This window comes from Balaenoptera acutorostrata, chromosome X (assembly GCF_949987535.1).
Source record: "Balaenoptera acutorostrata chromosome X, mBalAcu1.1, whole genome shotgun sequence".
NCBI classification, from domain to species: domain Eukaryota; kingdom Metazoa; phylum Chordata; class Mammalia; order Artiodactyla; family Balaenopteridae; genus Balaenoptera; species Balaenoptera acutorostrata.
This window is the reverse complement of record NC_080085.1, coordinates 26,383,541-26,404,524: the sequence shown is the minus strand read 5'-3', so window position 1 is coordinate 26,404,524 and position 20,984 is coordinate 26,383,541. Positions and strand designations below refer to the sequence as shown.

Sequence of the window (20,984 nt, the reverse complement as noted above, 5' to 3'; positions counted from 1 at the left end):
CCAGTATTATTGGCGTTCAATCTGAATTTCCATTTTTAACAAACTTTCCAGGCAATTGTTCTGGAGTCTAAAATTTGAGACCCATCTGTCTCGCTCCTATAGCTTTCAACTCTGGTTGTCTTATAAAATAACCTGGAGGGTTTATTAAACAAACAAACCCACTGACTAACTAACAATAGGGACAAACTTCAGATTAGTATCATCTGAAATCTGTGGGACTTTAGGAGTTTTTAAACCTTTCCAGGTGATTCTAAGTGCACCTAGGTCTTAGAATTATTACTAGTAGGCCCGTTAGAAGGATGCTATGAAAGAACTATCTCACTGCTCACCAAACCTTTATGGTATCAAGCATGCCAAAATCATAATTTCTGTTCATACATTATACCATTTAGCAATAAATTTCCCATTTTATTGAGGAAAAGCATGCTGAGACCACTGAAAAAAAGGATTTTCATTCAGAGCCCAGTTTTCCTTTCAAGTTCATAGTTGTGTAAACAGTTTTTTATTGCCAAGGACAATAGAAGAACTGAGATATTTCATTGCCTAATTTAAACCAGCTATTCATTTTCATAATTTTATAGTTCTGTTTGTCATATACATAGGCTTTTGGCATGTTCTGCTCTCTGATTTTTGGGATATTCTCCTTTTATTGGTTTTGTTTCCCAGAAGGTAGAAATTGGACTGCCTTAGCAGTTTTTCCATAATCCAGTCATTTATGAACCATCTTGATGACTTTTGCCATATATCACCTTTCCTAGACTTATTTACCTATGTTTTTGTTTAAATCATTTAGTATATATTATTCTACCAGAGATAGTATCCACAAGGTCAAGTTTGATCTACTACTTAAGTTTTTTTTTTAAATTCTAACATATTTTAAATCAAATACATAAATATTCAAATAAAAACTTCCCTCTGTGTACCATCTCAAATCAACATAACACTGGAATAAAAATCCCTAATTTGGGCAAACAATTGGCTAAATTATTCATCAACTTCAGATATTCTCGATCCTTCAGAAATTCACCCACCCTTCCCCCCACACATCAGTATCACTGGGCATTAAACATTGATTGAAAATGTAAGCTTAATCAAGGAATTTGTTTGCATTACTCTTACAGGCCATACATACATCTTAAAAATCCCACAGCAGTGATTAGTTTACTACTATTTTAATTCTCTGAATATTCGCCTCCTTCTATGTTTCTATTTTTCCAGTAAATGTAGATCTGATATCAATTAGGAATCTTCTAGAAATAAGTAAGATGTTCCTTGACTATCAGTCTTTTAACCAGCTATTAATGAGTGTAATTGAAAGTTCCTGAGAATTTGTGTGTGAGGCGCACACATAGTCCCCAATATTCTTCAACTATAGAGTTCTTTCTTGATATTTTTAATAATATGTCAGGTCCTATGAGTCACAGCTTAAAATACAATATAGAAATTATACACTGAGTCATAATCCATATAACATTTTACTTTTTCAGTAGAAGTTATTTTTTCACACTGAAAAATCCTCCTGAGGTAGAAATGACTTTGTGAAATTTTAAATATATTAATTACTTTGAAGTCCAACCTGAAATAACCTTACAGCTTTAAAAAAAATATTACTTTCCATTTTTCATAATGATTTATCTCTGCTTTATCTTTAATAAGTGTTTCTTAAAAGGCTGTCCTAAGACATGAATTTTGCCTAAACAGCCCATTTGTTCTAAAAGGTTTATGGTTGTTCACTTGTTCCACTTGTGATGGAAAGACTTACCACTATTCCCCTCCCCTAAATAAATAAATAATATTAATAATTTTATTTATCTTTAACATAAAATGAAAAGTAAGGCCAAAAACATTTCCCTTTAGGAATAACTGTGCACTACAACTAGGTGGAAACAGAGTTAAAAATCATAAAGTGATTAAAGATTTTGGTCACTTTAAAATATTACCTGAGGGGACTTTATTTTAAGGTCCTTATGTGAGTAGTACCTTAAAAAGAAAGGAATAAAATACCTGGGGAGCAAGAAGTAAGGAAAAGAAACAGCAAAGAGGATTCACGCGTTATCATTCCTTTCATTTCTGTTCCTGAAAGAATTTTACGAAATAGATGAAGGGAAAATGCAGAATTTAACCTTGAAAAGATCATTCACGTGATAACAACTTTTAAGTGACTGAGTTTGTGATTCAAACTTCTCACAAATCCAGTAGTGAAGAAAAAAAGAGGGATTGTAAGCGGACTTGACTTTTTAACAAGGTTTTTCTTTTTGTTCAGCCAATTGGCCATTTCTTAAGTCCCCTTCTCCATAATCATAATAGAAATTAAGTCTAAGAATTATAAGCTTATACAGACATAAACAGAGAGGGAAAGAAAAGTATAACAAGAGTTGTCAAATTAACGAAGGTACTTACAGAGGTTCCAACAACACATTATTTAATTTATTTTCATCTATGATCAGGTAGAAACCAGAAGAAACATTTGTAGCTTAATAAATAATTTAATTTCTTGAATTTCTATGTAACATATAAATTTATTTTTACAGGATATATAGAGAGCATACTCATAGAGAGCAACAGACTTATGAAACGACTGTAAAACACAAATTATAATTCAAGTTTAAAATTTCTCATTTTTACACTTGTATTTGTCTATTTTCCTATTGCTAGTGAAAGCAAAACCAAATATATAATTGTAAGTATTCTAAGAAAAAAAGGAGTGCCTCCATCACCTACACGAGTTACATACATTCTAGATTGTACAAAATCAAAGAGGGTAGGCAAAACTAAAGGGAAACACTAGGGAAAATGCACTTTTTACTGACTGTTGAACATATCTGAGAGTGTCTGAGTTTAAAATTTGACTTGAACACCAGCAGAGGAAAATGACTAAACTCATTTTCCTATTTGGGTTCTCTCAAACTCTGAAAATGTAAAAGTTTTTACAATTCAATAGCAGATTATATGAACATATCTCCACTACTTTGGTCGAAAGAACACACTAAGGATTCTAGCTACCAGGAGCATATGTTGCAAGGAATGTGGACAACTGTCCACATATCCTAACAGAAAGATGTCTTCATCCCAGTTGAGAATTAACCTAAAACACTCACATCTGATCTCCCCAAATTTAGTCTCTCATTGACTAGTAAGGATAGATCTGAATTACTTTGCCACATGTTCATGCAGTATGTAATATGTAGTTTTACATTAAATTTTTTTTTTTTAATGACCAGCATGCCCTTTGAAATTTAAGGTTATCTGGACTATGAAGACTGAAATTTACACAACATTAATATTACATGTAAGAGTCTCAAGTTCATGTGAAGTTCTTCGGTTTCTATTCATTTAGTAGTGGAGGGAATACAGTGTAATGACTTGCCTTTGTTAGAAAGAGAATTCCTTCCGGGCTGTAGACCCTGGGGGATGCATCAATGAAGGTAGTGAATGGTAGAAAAAACAATAGTGCCTTACTTAACTTTAACAAACGATTCAGAAACATGAGTTTGTCAGTGGACTCAGAGACTAATTAGAGAAACATTTACTAAAGGGAAAAAGGAAAGTTTTCTTTTTATGTATCTTATGTGTATATAATGGAGAGATGTTTTGTGTTCTGAGCCTGGAAGGAAGAAATGATACTTGATGGAAAATTAGAGCTGAGTTCCTTCTTTTTAGTCTGGGCATTTTCTATACATGTGACTGAAGCTTGACGATGACAAAACACATAAGATTAGGATTAGGATTAAGTCATCATCATCATCATCATCCTTCTCTTTACTCAAATTTAGTCAGGTCTTACAGCTCCCTGTGACAGTATCTTAATTAACATAGCACAAACTTTCATCTTGCTGCCCATAATGAGTAAAAAGTAAAACTTTAAATAACCACCACCTCACTTCAGTTCATTCTCAAAATTTTTCATATTACCCCGAAGTTATATCATAAATCCTGAAACTGGCATAAGCACAGTTGCTGAAAACCAAGTATATAACCAATTCTAAATCTTGGATAAGAAAACTGGGTCCCTTTGGAAAAACACGTCAAATGGCTGTTTCTTCTACTCCTGCACTAAATTAATTCTTCTTAGTTTTGTTGTAGGAGAATGATTAAATCAACCCATAAAAAAGTTTAAAGAAATAAGGCGTCATGCCACATTGCATGATTTCACATCCCCCCACCCCCAAGTATATTTTGAGTAAATTAAGAAATGAATAAACTATCAACTCTTACTTATTTGGGCATGAATTACTTGTCATCAATCAAAGTTTTTCCTCACTGTAAACCAATTCTCCCACAAAGTTGGGTCACGTTGGAAGAGGAATTGCCTCTGTTTGTTAAAAGAACAATAGTCATCCCCTGAATTTTCATGAATAAAGGTAAGGAATAGTAGCCATAACAGTGTCTACAAGACATGTGGTTTATCTGAATGTCAGTTTCTGAGAATATGCTCTAAATTGAAACATCGATAGTTTTTTAGGTGATGGATGTCTTTGAGACTAACATCCCAGAAATCAGTTTTGTACACATTCACAATTCTGTCTGAAATTTCAAGTGCTTCGTTATTTCCTTTAATCCTTTTTACAGACTCAAGGTGTCCTTAAACCCAAGTTTAAGGTCTATTGTTAAGGATAATGCAAATTTAACTGTTGGTTACTTTCTTTGCTCAGAACAATAAAGTGGGAAGGCTTAGTGATAAGACAGGGAATAGCTCTGCTTCCACTGACAAGGTGCTCCTTTTAGGGAACTCAGTTGCATCATCATCTCTTTGTAATGACTGTATATGTTGTTAAAAAAATTCTTCAGCAATAGGGAATATGTAGGTAGGATTTCTAATCCATTTAATAATATTTCACCTCTTTTAATCAACTATAACAATAGTGGGAATAATGACCAAGCAAGTTCAGATCAGGAACAATAGGGATTTTCTGCTTCTGTGTCAGGGATTTTCTGCTTCTGTGTCTATGTATTCTCTTAGTTCCATTCAGTCATTTTACTTGCACAGTATCAATGGTCTCCTCTGAATTTGAATAAGCTTTCTTCTGAGACTAATGACATAAACTTAAACTAAATTAAAATAAGAAAGAAATTAAGCACAAGATAACAAAATACTTCTTACAAAAAGGAGAACTAGGGTATCATTCCAGAATCTGAAGATAATTCACAAATGTATGAATTAATGTTTTCCTAGAAATGGTGATCTAAATTTACATAAATGGTATCTGTCAAAAGTTAATGACTATTCTAGGATAAACAAAACTTACTTGGAGTTTAGGGTCGGCTCTCAGTTATTATTTGTTCTTGTCATAAAATGCTAAATAATAATGAAATAAGGAAAAAAGCAGTATTTAGGTATTTAAGTCAATAGGGTTCAAATACATATACTATGAAGAAAGTAATAAATGCAAAATGGTTGACTGAACAATGAGGGGTTTACCTATAGAAATATAGTAGGTTCAGGTGTCTGAACTCATTGTGTGTTAGATTTATTTCATAAAATTGATCTTAACTTAAATCAGCTGGCTGCATGAGATACAAATTTCTTCTCTGTCCATAGAAGACCTACGGAATGGATTACAAATTAAATAATCAAAGATTTGAGCACCAGTATAAAGGGTAGGACGCTCATAGGCAGCAAGTAGAGGTTACATTAAAGAACCAGGTGGACTTACGAATCCATAACATGTCACTTGGAGTCTGAGCAGCGAATGATGAAAAACAGGCAATACCAAACGACACACATGTCCAAGTCCAGACGCTGATTATCTCCCTCTGCTTGGCTAACATATTCACACTTTCAACTGTGTTTTTACAGCTGGAATATTCTTATCCCCCATAGTCCCCACCGAAAAAAGAGAAGGATGAAACCTAAGCACTAGGGAAAATACATTTTTTTCTCTCTTTATTGTGAATTCTAACATAACTTTTTGTTAAACATAGAGCACGTGAACACATGACAGTTTCCTTCATTTGTTTTCACATGGAGCTGATAGAGGAATACTTGGGAGGAATGTTTCTAAAGCCATAGATAGCTTCTTCTTCCATTTATTTTCTAAAAATATGACAAAGCATTAGAGGAAAAAAAAACGTTTTTGAAGTTGTGAGAATATCAAATATTACCCATCAATCCCTGAATCATGCTATTCAAAGTTCTTAAATCTACACTAAAAATAGAACAAAAAATGTACTCCCAATGCAGCTAAATTAACACCTATGGATGCCTAAAATATGACTGTGGTCTGAATACTTCCTCTACATTTATTCCACACTTTCATCGTGCACTTAAAAAAAAAAATTAAAAAAACAAAGAAATAAACCAGGCCATTGCCATGTTTACAGTTTTCTGAGCACCGGGGGAATCTGGAATCCAGTCCAATGAGGTTCACTGCCACCAGTCCCTGACAGGTGTCCATAGTACAAAGTAAACAATGGCCTTCTTGGATTCTGAAAATAACCCAATGTGCAAAGCTGACCTTAAAGTTTATGTGTCCTTGCAGCTTCAGTTCTGGTTTGTGAAAATGTGACACAGGTCCAAGGGGAGCACGGGAATAAAGAACAGATTGTAGAGAAGGACCGAGGAGAGTTGTCAGGGAAATAAGCATTTTTTTAGCAAATAAAAATCAATGCACATCCTAAAGGTCCTTTTCCTTGTCACACAAATATGAGACGTTTGCATTGTTACAAAATTCTTATACTCATCTCTCATACATTTGCAATTCAGTTTTACCCTCCCCAGTGAACTCCTACTGAAGTTTACATTTTTGTGTGTGTGGCCAACTCATACCTTAGTATTGTGACCAAAAGTGTAGAATTGTTTTCTCATTATATGGTGGTAGGAATAAACCAAACATACAATACTCACTACACAAGCCCACAGACGATGGCTGGAATGGAAGTTCCTATAATGAATCACTAAAGTAATGCATGAGTTCTATTATCAGTGTTTTCATCACATTGATTTTTTTTAAAACTAAAAGTTACTTAGGTAATATTTCCCTTTAGCAATTCTGCCCTCTGCAAGTTCCTTTATGATTGATGTTTCATCATTTTCAACATGACTATGTATTAGCTGCTATGTCATTCAAACATAAAACTAAATGGTAAGAGATGAATTTCCTGGGAGCATCACCTTTCTGTTTCTGACAGATAGAATTGTACAGTTAAAGTAAAACTAATTCTTTATACAATAAAATTAATTATTTTAAATACCTTCTCACCTAATTTAAAAACTATTTTGTGTAAATAATGTTTATTTTGAAAATACTGATTTCTGTTGGTATTCATATGTTTGACCTCCTGAGTGCTTATATAAACACTTTGATATTAATAAGTTGCTTATGTTCACAAATTGAAACCAAACACTTGATTCTGAATATAGCATTGAAAATTAAATACAGTGAATTAACATTTAAATACAAGGGGACCCCATAATAAGTTTCACAGATTTGCACTGACTCTTTAGAAAATAACATTTTCTATAATACAAGGTGACAAAACATATTTGATGACACATCCTGCCCTTCCCTTTGGTTTGGAAGCCTTCAATGTAAATTTCATTTTGACTTGTGTTGATTCACCCTTTTGAGTTAACTTGCCTGGCATTTGCACATAATCTCATTTGCAGAAAATTATAGAGGGAAAAGAGGAAGTAGAATAGTAAACAAAAACAGCCACAAACACATTCATGCCTTTCCAGGAAGTGATCAAATATAGGGCTTGATTTTTTTGTTTTTTTGTTTTTTTGCTTTTTTTGTTTTTGTTTCTTTTGTTGTGTGTTTATATATATATATATATATATATATATTTATATAAGGGTACATCAACTCATTTAAAAAACGGAAACAGCACACTCTCCCCCATTTTCCTGCCCTTGATCTTCTCTTCTTAGCACTCTGTAGTGGTCACTGTCAAGTGACTAGCACACTTTTGGGTCTGGAGTGCATTCTGACGAGCAGTGAATTAAGTGTTAAGACAGTTAGACCCCCCCAACCCCTTCTCAGAATTTACACATCATGCCGCCATTAGAAGGGTAGAGGTGGGGAATGAGGTGGGACAAGGAAGATATTCAGGGCTCTGATTGGCGCGGCCCTCCTATGAACAAGTGTTCTTCTCATCTTTTTTTTTTTTTTCCCAAATGGCAATGCTGGCATTCGTTGCACTGCTTTCTGAAGGCCCACATGGCCCTGCTGATCCTAGGCAGAACCCAAGAGAGGATCCGGTGCTCCTTGTCCCATCGGATAGATTTGTCCAAGCACCCCAAGGAAATGTTAAAAGCAAAACAAAAATCAAGGAAAGGAAATAAAAACCCATTCTAAAACTAAACTAATGAAGCAAAAAAGGGTTTTCTATCTATACGTAAGTCTCTTCTTTAAAAAAAGGTAAATTTACAAATTCCAATGACATATAAAACAAAGTCAAAAAATGTAATGGTAAGAGACATGGTAAAACAGGAAGACACTGATGCTACAAAGAAATTGCAAAAAACATATGTACAAGACCCTGTTTTTCCTCGTGTTCTAGAGATTGTAATGCATGTTTTTAACAGCATTAGCAGCAGTCGAGGATTTAGTTCCAGGCACTGGACTGCAGACTCCACTCAGACTCCCAGGGACGGGGTGTCCCTTGCTTTTCTGTCACCATATCACACTGGATATACTGGTCTCCCTTGGCAACAGCGGCAGGATGGCACTGTTTGTGTGGGCCTCGTCTGGATTCTGCTCCCTGCTCGATTTTGTCTGTGGCCGCTGACCGTTGATGAGTGTCATAGGGATGTTACAATAGGTATGCTGATTTCCTATGGAGGTAAGAGGCAGGGTGCCAGTAGGAGGTACGTCGTATTCATAGCTTCGGTAGTAGTGTTTCTGACGCATTTGTGAATGGTAAGTGTTGTGAAAGGTGGATCGGAGATCTGGATGGGCAGTGGCTAGAGCTGTGGAGGTGGCCGCAGCCATGGAAATGGCTGAGACAGTCTGCAGCTCCCCGAAAGGCCCCTGCTCACTAACATCTAAAGCCTGCTCGTGCGTAATGGGTTCTATCCTCTTAAAAGGCATTTCATATTGTAAACGTTTCCAGAACTTAGAGTTCAACTTGTTGCATTTTGGTCCATGCCATTTAATAACGGTCAGGAGCTTGATGGTGTGCTTGAGGGCCTCCACCTCCTGGTAGTTCATAATTCCTCGTAGCTCACTGCATTCAATTAGTATCACTTTAATTTCTCCAGTCACAAGCATGTTTCGAAGTCTGGTCTCCAGCTCAAAGATGCTCCAGCCCCTTCTGACTACGTAATTTGGGGTCATGACAATAATCAGCCGCTTGCTTTGATCTACACACCTTGCCACATCTTCAATATATGCTACAACAGAGAAAAGGGTTTATCAGAATAAGTAAATTGAACATTCGGTCCAGAAAGCCCCAGTAAATTCTCTTTCACACATTAAATGAGAATTGCTGGTTCTTTTTGCTAGGTAAACCCTTGAGAAGATGAAAATAGCCAATGATCACTTTGAACAGAGTATGGGACTTTGTTTCTCTCAAAGATAGAAATGTTTTCCCAGGTACAAATCTCTCATTTGGTTTCTTTAAATGTCAAGGTTTATAACATGAGACGCTTTACAGAATAATCGAAGTAGCTTCCTCAGTGGAATCAACACTTATTTTTCATTTGAGCACATAATGCCATTTCTTTCTTGAGAAACTGAAAGATGTAGAAGGAAAGAACTAAAAGTTTAAATTCTGTCTAAAAATGATGACTACACAGACGGACACAAGAATATGCACACTGTTAAATGAAAACATTAACTTACTTCCAGTTGGGATTAAATCTCTATCTGGTATAAACAACTTATATCCATAATGCTTTTCAAGCATATCAGGTAGGATTTCAAGAGCAAAGCGTTCTTCTTCCCCAGTCTCTTGATTCCACTGGTCAGGATCCACTTTGGTGTATGATAAGTATGCATCATAATCTTTATTATCTGTCAAGAACATTACAGAGTAAAGCTGAAGTCACTACTCTACAAAGAAAACAGTAGGACATGAGAACATTCACCCCATTTCATAAATATCTCCGAATGTTCCACTTCTGGGATGCCAAAGAAAGAAGTCTTTATTAATTTTCATTAAGAATACAATAATGCCAAGTATCGCGGAATGAATTTGGGGGTATAAAGGAGTCACTATTTTTGTTGTTATTAAGACAGTAGGAGAAAAATTAATGAAAAGAGCAATGAAATGGTAACGTTCAACATTTTTGATGCACAGAGCATGAGAATTTTGACAACTTATAAAAGCCACATATTTGGATAGTATGTTCTTATTCTACATAAATGTACATTCACCTAATCAAAGAAAGAACATTGAAACTGGCTTGACTGGCTTGAGGAATGGTTTTTAGGTTGTGTGTGTTGTGCTGATTTTCTTTTGGGGAAAAAATAAAATGAAATTTGGAATAATTAATTTTTCTTTGGGAGCTGGTTCTTGTATTTTAGGACTGAGTTTAGTATGCTGAAGTATTATAGAAAAACATATTGTTTTCCTGATCTTCATTTATCTTACATGTAAATTATTGCCAAATTATTTTTCATCATGTTAATCAGTTTGACTATAAGAATCAAAAATTATAAATGAATCTTAGTTCTAAAATTTGATTTCTTTCCTCATTCTTCCCCATATTTACATGAGAACTCTTCAAATATTTGATGACTACTACCGTGCATTATTTTTATCTTAATGTAAACATCTCCAAATTCTCATTTGTTGTTTCTTAGAATAAGAAGTCATTTATCTTCTGCATAGTCTCATTCTCCAATTTCCTTTTCAGAGTGTGATATCAGGATTCATAATTCACCTCAATTCTAAATACTATCAGTATGCTGAGCCTATCAATATCAATATGCTTAGGTCTCTTTTGTGCTTCTTTCCTAATGACTGTCATTGTATTATTTGATTATTAGATCAAGTTGAACTGAAACACTCTTAAATTTCAGAACAAAATGAACTGGGCATTTGGTATAGAAAATTTAAAATCTTTGGGGTATAAAACATCAAAGATACAGGGGCATCCATGACTTGCTCTGGATGGCTTTGGGACACTCCTTTTGACTTCAAAGACACTAAAGCTCACTTCTATAACTTGTCATGGAAAACTGAGAAAACTGTTTACTTCACCTAAAGTTAACACAGGCATATAAGAAGCTAGCAATTCTACTATAGGATCCCTGGGGAAAAGAACCTTTAGCTATGGAAGATTTTTTTAAAGCACATTTCAGGTAAAAAAAATAAAATAAAAAATAATCATCCCTATCATGTCATATTTTGGTATTTGGTGTTTTCTTTATTCTTCAACCAGGATATAGTTGTACATAGTATAAATAAAATTCAATTTTCACAAAAAATAATAATTATGTTTGTTATCCCATGTCTATGCACACATGCCAGCAGTCTATAGTGGTACCATTTTATTGATGTAAATACTTTAGTTGAGTAAGAAATCATAGAAAATAGCACATAATAAAGCTATAATATAATGCCAGTTAGTATTTAATTAAAATGTCCGTTTATTAGGTAATCACATGCCATATCTATGAGATAAAATCTTTCCCTTTGCAATATGGGTCAGTAGCTTCCAGTCTAGTAGAAGATGTAGACAAGTCAACAATCTATTTCCAGAGGATAAATGTGTTGTAAAGAGTAGAACAGGGGTCATGGGCCAAAGGGAGGACTCTTTAAGCCAGACTGCAGATTGTAGAATGATTTCATGCATATACTACTTTCTTTCTGGGAGGTTTTCCTCTTCCAGATTTTTACAAAGTACTGTAAAGTGCTGAAGTTTGCTCAGACCTGAGATGTGTAATGACTAGATTCTCATTCTTTGCTTTTTGTCTTCTGTAGGTTTAAAAAAATATTTGATAACCAGATCAATATGAACAACAAAAAGAACAGAGCACTTATGACTCAGAAGAGATGTAAACAATGGTCCACCAATACTCGTAAGTTCCAGCTGGATATCACTTCTGCTTACATGACACTGTTTCTGGTTCCCCTGCCTCTTCAATGGACATCTCTCTTCCAATCCATAAATACTGTCATTTCTCAAGATGTTTTCTGTGGCCTGTTTCATTTGTCTTTCAGTCTATTTTCCCTTAAAAATCTCCTTTCCTCCTATGACATCAACAACCACTTCTGTGTAGATGTCTCTCTAATGTAGATGTCCAATCGCATCTTCTTTCTCATGAACCTGTAACCTGGACCCCTTAATTTGGATGTTCAGCATGTAGCTCACATGTGACATGTTCACAACAAAACAAGCTTCCCATCTCAAGCTTTGTTTTCACATTTTATTTCACTTAAATTTTAGTAACATAACAATCTCACGTCTTTAGTCTCCAAACTTCAGAGGCATGTTCCACTTATCTCTTTTCATTACCAATAATCTCACAGCCATTCACTGGTAAAAATCCTTTGGATTCTGTTTTCATCCTAGGTGGGGCCCTACTCTCTTCTCAACTGTTATAATTATATTTTAGTGGGTCTTCCCTCTCCATTTCCTTATTCTTCTGGCCCATTCCACATAGAATCACAAAACTTATTTTTCCAAACCTCACCACTGATTATGTTTATGGTAGCTTGAAAAATACTATGGCTATCCGTTGTCAAAAAACCAGCAGCTAACTCTGCAGTTGTTTCCTTTGAATCTGAGTCTGGTATCATTGAGTTGAAGGTGATCTCTTTTCCCATGTATTATATTATTGTGCTCACATCTTATCTTCTTTCTTTGACCACAAGATCCTTGACTCAGATATATATGTGACTAGGGCTTAGTAGATGCTCAAACATATCTGTTGATGAAATGAATGAATGGCCTCTCATTTGGGTATCACATGACATATCTTATGGCTAGTGTGGAGATTTTCTCAAGATTTGGGCCATTTCCTAGGAGAGATGGCTTTGGTGATACACACTCCAAGCTGCCTGGACTCCTCAAGTAATTACTAGGAGCTACAGGGTCAAAGTTTAGCAAAGTTCCTTTGGAATAATCTTGAACTGTATTTTCTCACTGTGACTCAGTTGAAGACCTCAGAGTCCTTGTAAACTTTTCTGAAAAAGTGGTTTTCATGCTGAAGCATGAACGGCAACAGTTGGGAGGACTTGATAAAATACAGACTGTTAGGCCCCACCTCCAGAGTTTTCAATTCAGAGCATCTGGAATAGGTCCTTAGAATGTGAATTTATAGCAAACTCTCAGGTGATACTGCTGCCGGTCCAGGGACAATACTTCGAGAAACTCTGCTCTAGGACAGGGTATAGGTACCCAAAGGTCTCAAAGGCATCAAAGAACTGCAGTCAGCTGCCAGGTAATTGATCAAAGTACCACAAAACCTACACACTGCAGCCTCAGCTCCATGATGAGTGGTCTTGATACTTACAGGGCATGTGCTCTAAATAAAATAGCTGAAAATCCACTTTCATCAAAAAGGGGATAAATTCTTACCTAGAGTAATATATTCAGTAACTGTATTAAGCTTAAATGAACCTCGGGAATAGGTGCTGTGGTCTCAGTCAGTTTTCTATCTCTTTATGTCATCCGGGTGAATTTATAACATTTAAGCTAATGTCTCCCAGATAAAAAGGAGTTGCTCACATGTAGGTTATTCTGGTAATAAGGCCCCTTGCAAGCATCTGCAGCAGCTTCCTCCCTCAAATCAATGGGACACTTGATTGATATCTAATTCCTCTCTTTCCCCAGAGTCTATGTCAGTGCAGTACTGGGCTAGGCATTTATTTACCCACAGAAGCAAACTCCTGACTTGAAAATTATCAGACTGCAAACACCATGCCAGATATCATGCTAAATTCAGCAATGTTTTCTGATTCAAAATCATATGGATTCTAAGGTTTCTTCTTTTTTCCCAGTTACCAGCTGAATCTGAACCTTGGGAAATATCTCTTAGATTTTTCTTTTTATATCTGTAAGAACATATATTGACTAATCTTAATGTGTATAAGAAACTGAAAAATTGAGAGTTTTTATAATCATAGAAAAAACAAAATTATGCTAAGATTTTTAAAGGTAGGACTGTGATCTTTTAAATTCAACTTAAGTTTATAAACAGCTGAAAACTAGTTAGTCATAACAAGATAGTACAACAATATATTTCTTATTCTGAACTTTATTCTCTAAATTTTATTTCTGTAACTTAAACCTTCAACTATAATTCTATTGACTACAGAGATGGAAAGCAGTTGATGTACACACCCTCTGTAATAATATTCATAAGCTCTAATATAGTCATTGGTTTACTCTTTCCATGATTTTCAAGAGATTATGACTATAATTTCCCACAAAAAAAGAAAAATAGGAATGAAGTCAGCAAGATGGTCAAATAAGATATCCCTTGCATGTATCCTCTCAGCCACAGTACAGAGCCAGTCCTGCCCACCCAAGGACCCATCCAGTGACCAGATAGAAGCCCTCCCAGAAACCTGGTGGGAGACATACCCATCCACACACCTGGCAATAGGTCCACTGAGTGAAGACCCGATTGTGGATCCTGAAGTGAACATTTGTCCAAGTGCTATACTACTGAACAAGATACTAGAGGCATTCCTATCCACCCAGAGACCAGACAGGATCCATGTGAACCTGAGCTCCTGCTCACAAGCCTGCCAACCATGAACTTCACTGCAGACCCGGCAACAGACTCAAAACTGGTTCCAGCCCAGAATGATTATGATTCTGGAGGTAATCCCACTGGCCTGGGGAACAGACAGGAGAAGAACTTTACCTGCTAAAGTCAGTGTGTAAAGATTAGAAGAGATGTTTGCTCCTTCAAATGCACAGACACTAATGCAGGGATACAGGGATCACAAAGAATCGGGCAAATATGACATCACCAAAGGAAACTAATAAAGCACCAGTAACCAAGCCCTAAGAAATGGAGATCTACAACTTGTCCAACAAAGAATTAAAAATAATCATCTTAAAGGAAATCAGTGAAATGCAAAATAACACAGATAGACAATTTAACAGAATCAGAAAACAATGCATGAGCAAAATGAGAATTTTATTAAAGAAACAGAAACCATAAAAAACAACCAGACAGAAATCCTCAAGCCAGCAACTACTTTGACTGGTGAATTCTACCAAATATTTAAAGAAGAATTAATGCAATCCTCAAACTTTTCCAAGGAAAAATTGAAGAGGAGGGAACACTCTCAAACTCATTTTATGAGGCCAGCATTATCCTGATACCAAAGCCAGAAAAGGATACTACAAGAAAACTATAAGCCAGTATCCCTAATGAACATAGATACAAAAAAATCTCAACAAAATACTAGCAAACCAAATTCAACTGTACCTTAAACAGATAATATAACATGATCAAGTGGGATTTATGGGACTTCCCTGGCAGTCCAGTGGTTAAGACTCCATGCTTACACTGCAGGGGGCATGGGTTCAATCCCTAGCCGGGGAACTATGATTCCACATGCTGTGTGGCATGGGCAAAAAAGAAAGTGGGATTTATTCCTGGGATGCAAGGATGGATCAACATATGCAAATCAATTCCATTTAGAATATCATCAAAAATTATAAAATACTGAAGAATAAATTTAGCCAAAGAGGTGAAAGACCTGTACCTTGAAAACTATAAGACACTGATGAAGAAACTGAAGAAGAAACAAATGAAAAGCTATCCCACGTTCATTAATCAGAATAGTTAATACTGTTAAAATGTCCATACTACCCAAAGCTATGTATAGATTCAATATAATCCCTATCAAAATTCCAATGGCAATTTTAACAGAAATATAAAAAAATTCTAAAATTCATATCGAATCAAAAAAGACCCGGAATAGCCAAAGCAATATTGAGAGAGAAGAGCCCAGCTGGAGGCATCACACTTCCTGATTGCAGACTATACTACAAAGCTATAGTAATCAAAACAGTATGGTGCAGGCATAAAAAACAGACACATAGACCAATGGAACAAAATCAAGAGTCCAGAAATAGACCCACATATATGTGGTCAGTTGATATTTGACAAGGGGGCCAAGAATACTCAATGTGGAAAGGATAATCTTTTTAATAAATGGTGTTGGGAAAACTGTCTATCCACATGCAAAAGAATAAAGTTAGGCCCCTATTTTACACCACTCACAAATTTTAATCTGAAATGGATTAAAGACTTAAATGTAATACTTGAAACCATAAAACTCCTAGGAGAAAACATAAGGAAAAACTCCTTAACATTAGTTTTGGCAACAATTCTTTGGCTATGACACAAAAAGCACAAGCAACAAAAGCAAAACTAAACAAGTTTGACTATATCAAACTAAAAAGCTTCTGCACAGCGAAAGAAACAATCAATAAATAAAAAGGCAAGTTACAGAATGGGAGAAAACATTTGCACACCATATATTAGATAAGGGGAGGATTAATATCTAAAATATATAAGGAACTCATACAACTCAATAGCAAAAAGACATGTAGGACATACAATGGCCAAAAGGTGTATAAAAAGATGTTCAACATCACTAATCATCAAGAAATGAAAATCAAAACCACAATGAGACCTCACCTCATACTTCTTAGGATGGTTATTATCAAAAAGACAAGGTGGGCTTCCCTGGTGGCACAGTGGTTGAGAGTCTGCCTGCCAATGCAGGGGACACGGGTTTGAGCCCTGGTCTGGGAAGATCCCACATGCCACGGAGCGGCTGGGCCCGTGAGCCACAACTACTGAGCCTGCGCGTCTGGAGCCTGTGCTCCGCAACAAGAAAGGCCACGATAGTGAGAGGCCCGCGCACTGCGATGAAGAGTGGCCCCCGCTCGCCGCAACTAGAGAAGGCCCTCGCACAGAAACAAAGATCCAACACAGCCAAAAATAAATAAATAAATACATAAAATATAAAAAATTAAACATACAAGTAAAATCCTCAGGCGACTTCATTAAAAAAAAAAAAAAAAAGACAAGGTAACAACTGTTGGCAAGGATGTAGAGAAAAGGGAACCCTTCTGCCCTGTTGGTGGGGATGTTAAGTTGTAAAACAGCATGGAGATTCCTCATAAAATTAAAAATAGAAGTACCATATGATCCAGCAATCCCACTTCTGGGTATATATCCGAAGGAAACAAAACCACTCTCTCAAAGAGATATCTGTACCCCAGTGTTCACTGCAGAATTATTCGCAATAGCCAAGACGTGGAAACCACCTAAGTGTCCATCAACAGATGAACAGATAAAGAAAATGTGTATATGTGTGTGTGTATATACATATATATATACATATATATAAAAATACATACACACACAGTAGAATATTATTTAGTAGAATATTATTCAGCCATAAAAATGAAGGAAACCTTTCATTTTATTTAGATGGACCTTGAGGTCATTATGCTTAAGTGAAACAAGTCAGACAGAGAAAGACAAATACTGCATGATCTCACTTACAATGTGGAATTGAAAAAGCTGAATTCATAGAAACAGAGAGTAGAATGGTGGTTGTCAAGGGCTGGGGGCAGGGGAAAGGGGGAGAGGTTGGTCAAAGTAAATAAACTTCCTGCTATAAGAAAAATAATTTCTAGGGATACATATACAGCTTGGTGAATATGGTTAACAATACTGTATTATATACTTGAGAGTTGCAGAGAATATATCTTAAATGTTCTCACTACAAAAAGAAATAGTTATGTGAGGTGATGGATATGTTAAGTAACATTATTGTGGCAATCATTTCACAATATATATGTGTATCAAATCGTCACACTGTATACCTTAAACTTACACAATGTTATATGTCAATTATATCTGAATAAAGCTGGGGGGAGAAAGAAAAACAAACAAACCAAAAACACCAAACCTAACCAATTAATTAGTTGCTTTGTTACTTTAAGTCAAACAATTAGTCCAGTAGAATTTTCTCCTTCAATTTACCGAATGAATTACTATGTTTTATAAAAAGATATATTTGAGGGGGAAAACGTTTGGACTCCAGAGAGTTACGAAATAAAAATATGAATTAAAAATATTATTAAGAAACCTTGAAGAGAGAAGGAGAATATAGAACTGTGTATCAGGAATAAAAAAAAGTGGTTGGAAAAATGATAAATAAATATTTTCCTCTGACATATGAGAGGATATTAGTCAATTCTCTTTGAAAGGATTGAGAAGCCAAAGGATCCATGGATTTTTTAGAACAATAGAGCTTTTAAGAAAATGTAGACTGAAGACTCCCTTATCAAGATGAAGGTGGTGGCTATGTTGGATGTGGGCTAGGAAAGAGATTTACTGACAATATAAATGGCTTGGGATTGACATTCACTTCTTTGGGAGTTTTTAACCTTTAAACACCTATTGAATGGTTGTCAGATGTTATTGGCAGGTGGCCACTTCTGTTTTTAAATTTACTTTCAAATATTTATAAGTCACATATGTGAAATTGACTAGTGACAGAGGCCATTATTCAGCAAATGGATTACCAAAAGGAGACCTGGGTAGGGCCCAATGATGAACTGTGTATTTCATTTTAAAAGGCTATTTTCTATGTCTGCATGTAGTATATTAGCACAGAATTATGTGATCATTAAAAACTAGCATTGACATAATTTGAATAAATAAGAGTTTTAAAAAAATTAAGTCATTTCTTTCTTGTATTTCAGATTTGCCTTCATATGCTTTTTTATATTTCCAACTAATAATTTTTCAATTAAAAACTCTGCAGAAATAGATGATAGATCTTTGAATAAAAAACATTAAGCATATATTAATATTTTGATTTTGTGATTATTGAATGTCATTGTTTTAATAAATTCCACTTTTCATGTCAATTCAGCCATAGCGGCATCTGACAATTATACTCTAAAATAAAGCTGATTGAGTTTTACACTTTGAAAATTTAACGATACTGTTCTAGTTTACATGTTTTACTACTTGGTACTTTTCTGGACTATTTGAATCCATAGGACCTCAAATACTGAAATGTGTCACTAATTAAAATATGTATGGTGTGATGTAGTGAAGAAAAAAAAAAGCCGCTGAGCTCAAATCCTGACTGCCATTAATTTTTATTTTGCTCATTTGAGACTTCGTTTCCTGATCTATAAAATAGCAGCTCCCTCAAGAATATGTCTAGGATTCAATGAGTCCCCACCATATAGTAAAATTCTTGGCCCAAAGGAGGCGTTCAGTAGATATTAGTTTCCTTCCCTTGCATCCTTAAGAGGACAGTGGGCAGCATAGATGGTAGAAGTCTTAATTAAGAGGGTAAGACTTAGCAGAGTGCTATAGGGAGCACAAGATTTGGGGTAAGAAGGCTTGATTCCTACTACTTAACAGCTTACAATTTGGGGCAAGTTGTACACCAAAATCAACTATAGGTTTTTCCTTCTGGAACTCAAAAACACATTCTAGATAGTTCACGTGTAGGCAAATTATCTAATCACCACCACCAAAAAATACCCTAAAACAAATGAAAAACCAGATAGTGTTTCTAAATGATTTTACAGAAGCACTGTGCTTGACTGATAGACATGAGGACAATAATTCCTGACACTATTAACAGTAACCTTACAATTGAAGAAGAAAGGAAAATAAATCCTACGACCTAAGATTGCATAGATACCAATTTATTTCATATGCTTGAAATGGAACAGCTCTTCACATTTCCCAGGATCAGCGGGTGGAGATTACAAAAGATCGCTCTAACTCATTTCGTCCAATACCTGTAATAGCTCCCAAAGTAGAACTAGGAGAGATCTCTCTCTTCACCTTTTGAATAAAATAGTGATTATAGTGTTCTTATAAGCTTGCCCTGCCATCATTATGAATAAGCACATCCCTCAAACCCCATACATGGGGGATAAAAACAAAACCAAAACAGTTTGCACTCTGAGACAAACAAACATAAAGTAGATTCACCCTGTCTAGCAGTAGATCTTCCCCACAAAATGGAGTCTTAAGCCTATTCCCATAAGTTACTCCCTAATGAAAATTTATGCAGTACCTTACTGATATCTACCAATATAATCATCAATGCAAGAGAGCTACTGTTTGCTGTTTTCTTTTATTAATAGACTACCCATAACATTATAACCTTGTTTTTTCTTTAAATATTTGTTATATTTTTTATTTGTAGAGCCAATTCTAAAATCTAGACATCCTTGCAAAATTTTGGAATAATTTTTTCCTTCATGACTTTGTCTCTGAGCCCTCTGCTCCCATAAATAAATAAATGTGATAAGGAATCTTGAATTCATAATGCTCTACAAGTTGTAAGTATTCACTAGTAAGTGCTAATTACTCAAGGTGAAAAGGGCTGCAAAAATGATGTGCCTGAAGTACCATTTTAGTAAAGATGAAGGAGAAAATAACTAGACCTTGGGATTATGAGGGGAATCTTTGTAAGTTAGGGGGAAATATGAATTGTATATGAGAGAGAGAAAGAGAAGGGAGGGAGAAGAGACAGGAAAGAAGGAAGGAAGGAAGATATGAAGGAAGGAAGGAAGGAAGGAAGAAAGGACTACCTTTATATAAGCATTTAAACAAAAGTGGAAGGGAAACCCCAGTCAGAGGCATGGAGGGGCAAAGGATTCTGGTTGTTGTGATAAGTGTATTTTTTTTTGTAATTATTCCAGTAAAGATGGTGGGATATTATGTTAGTGTATGTTCAGCTCTAGAGACAGTAGGTTGCCTTTATGAGGATGGTCAGCTAGCATTTAATTAGAATAAGGCAACACTCTAGAGTCACTACAAACACTTCAACTATCTTTATTTCTGATCAAAAGTAGATGCTTCATTAATTACCACAATGGATGTTAGAAATAAAGTTTCATTGCTAAAATTAGTGGCTTTTTACTAAGTATAGTGGATCTTGGAAATGGACCCTCCATGTTGAAATCAGTGCTACTCAAGACATATGCAAAGGAAATCATAAATAAAACGAAAAGACAACCTACAGAATGGGAGAAAATATTTGCAAATGATGTAGCCGACAAGGGATTA

The 20,984-nt window shown here is 35.4% G+C and overlaps 1 protein-coding gene across 1 annotated transcript in view; it reads right to left on the bottom strand.

The window, feature by feature from the left end:
* Window positions 1–8,615: 8,615 nt before the first annotated feature.
* The window catches only part of IL1RAPL1 (interleukin 1 receptor accessory protein like 1), a 737,124-nt gene continuing 724,755 nt past the window's right edge, over window positions 8,616–20,984 (bottom strand). Inside the window, exons 10-11 of the mRNA XM_057538635.1 lie at window positions 9,786–9,956; window positions 8,616–9,334 (exon numbers count right to left, since the gene is read on the bottom strand). Coding sequence (XP_057394618.1) covers window positions 8,616–9,334; window positions 9,786–9,956 — 890 coding nt within the window. The remainder of the gene's footprint in view (window positions 9,335–9,785; window positions 9,957–20,984) is intronic.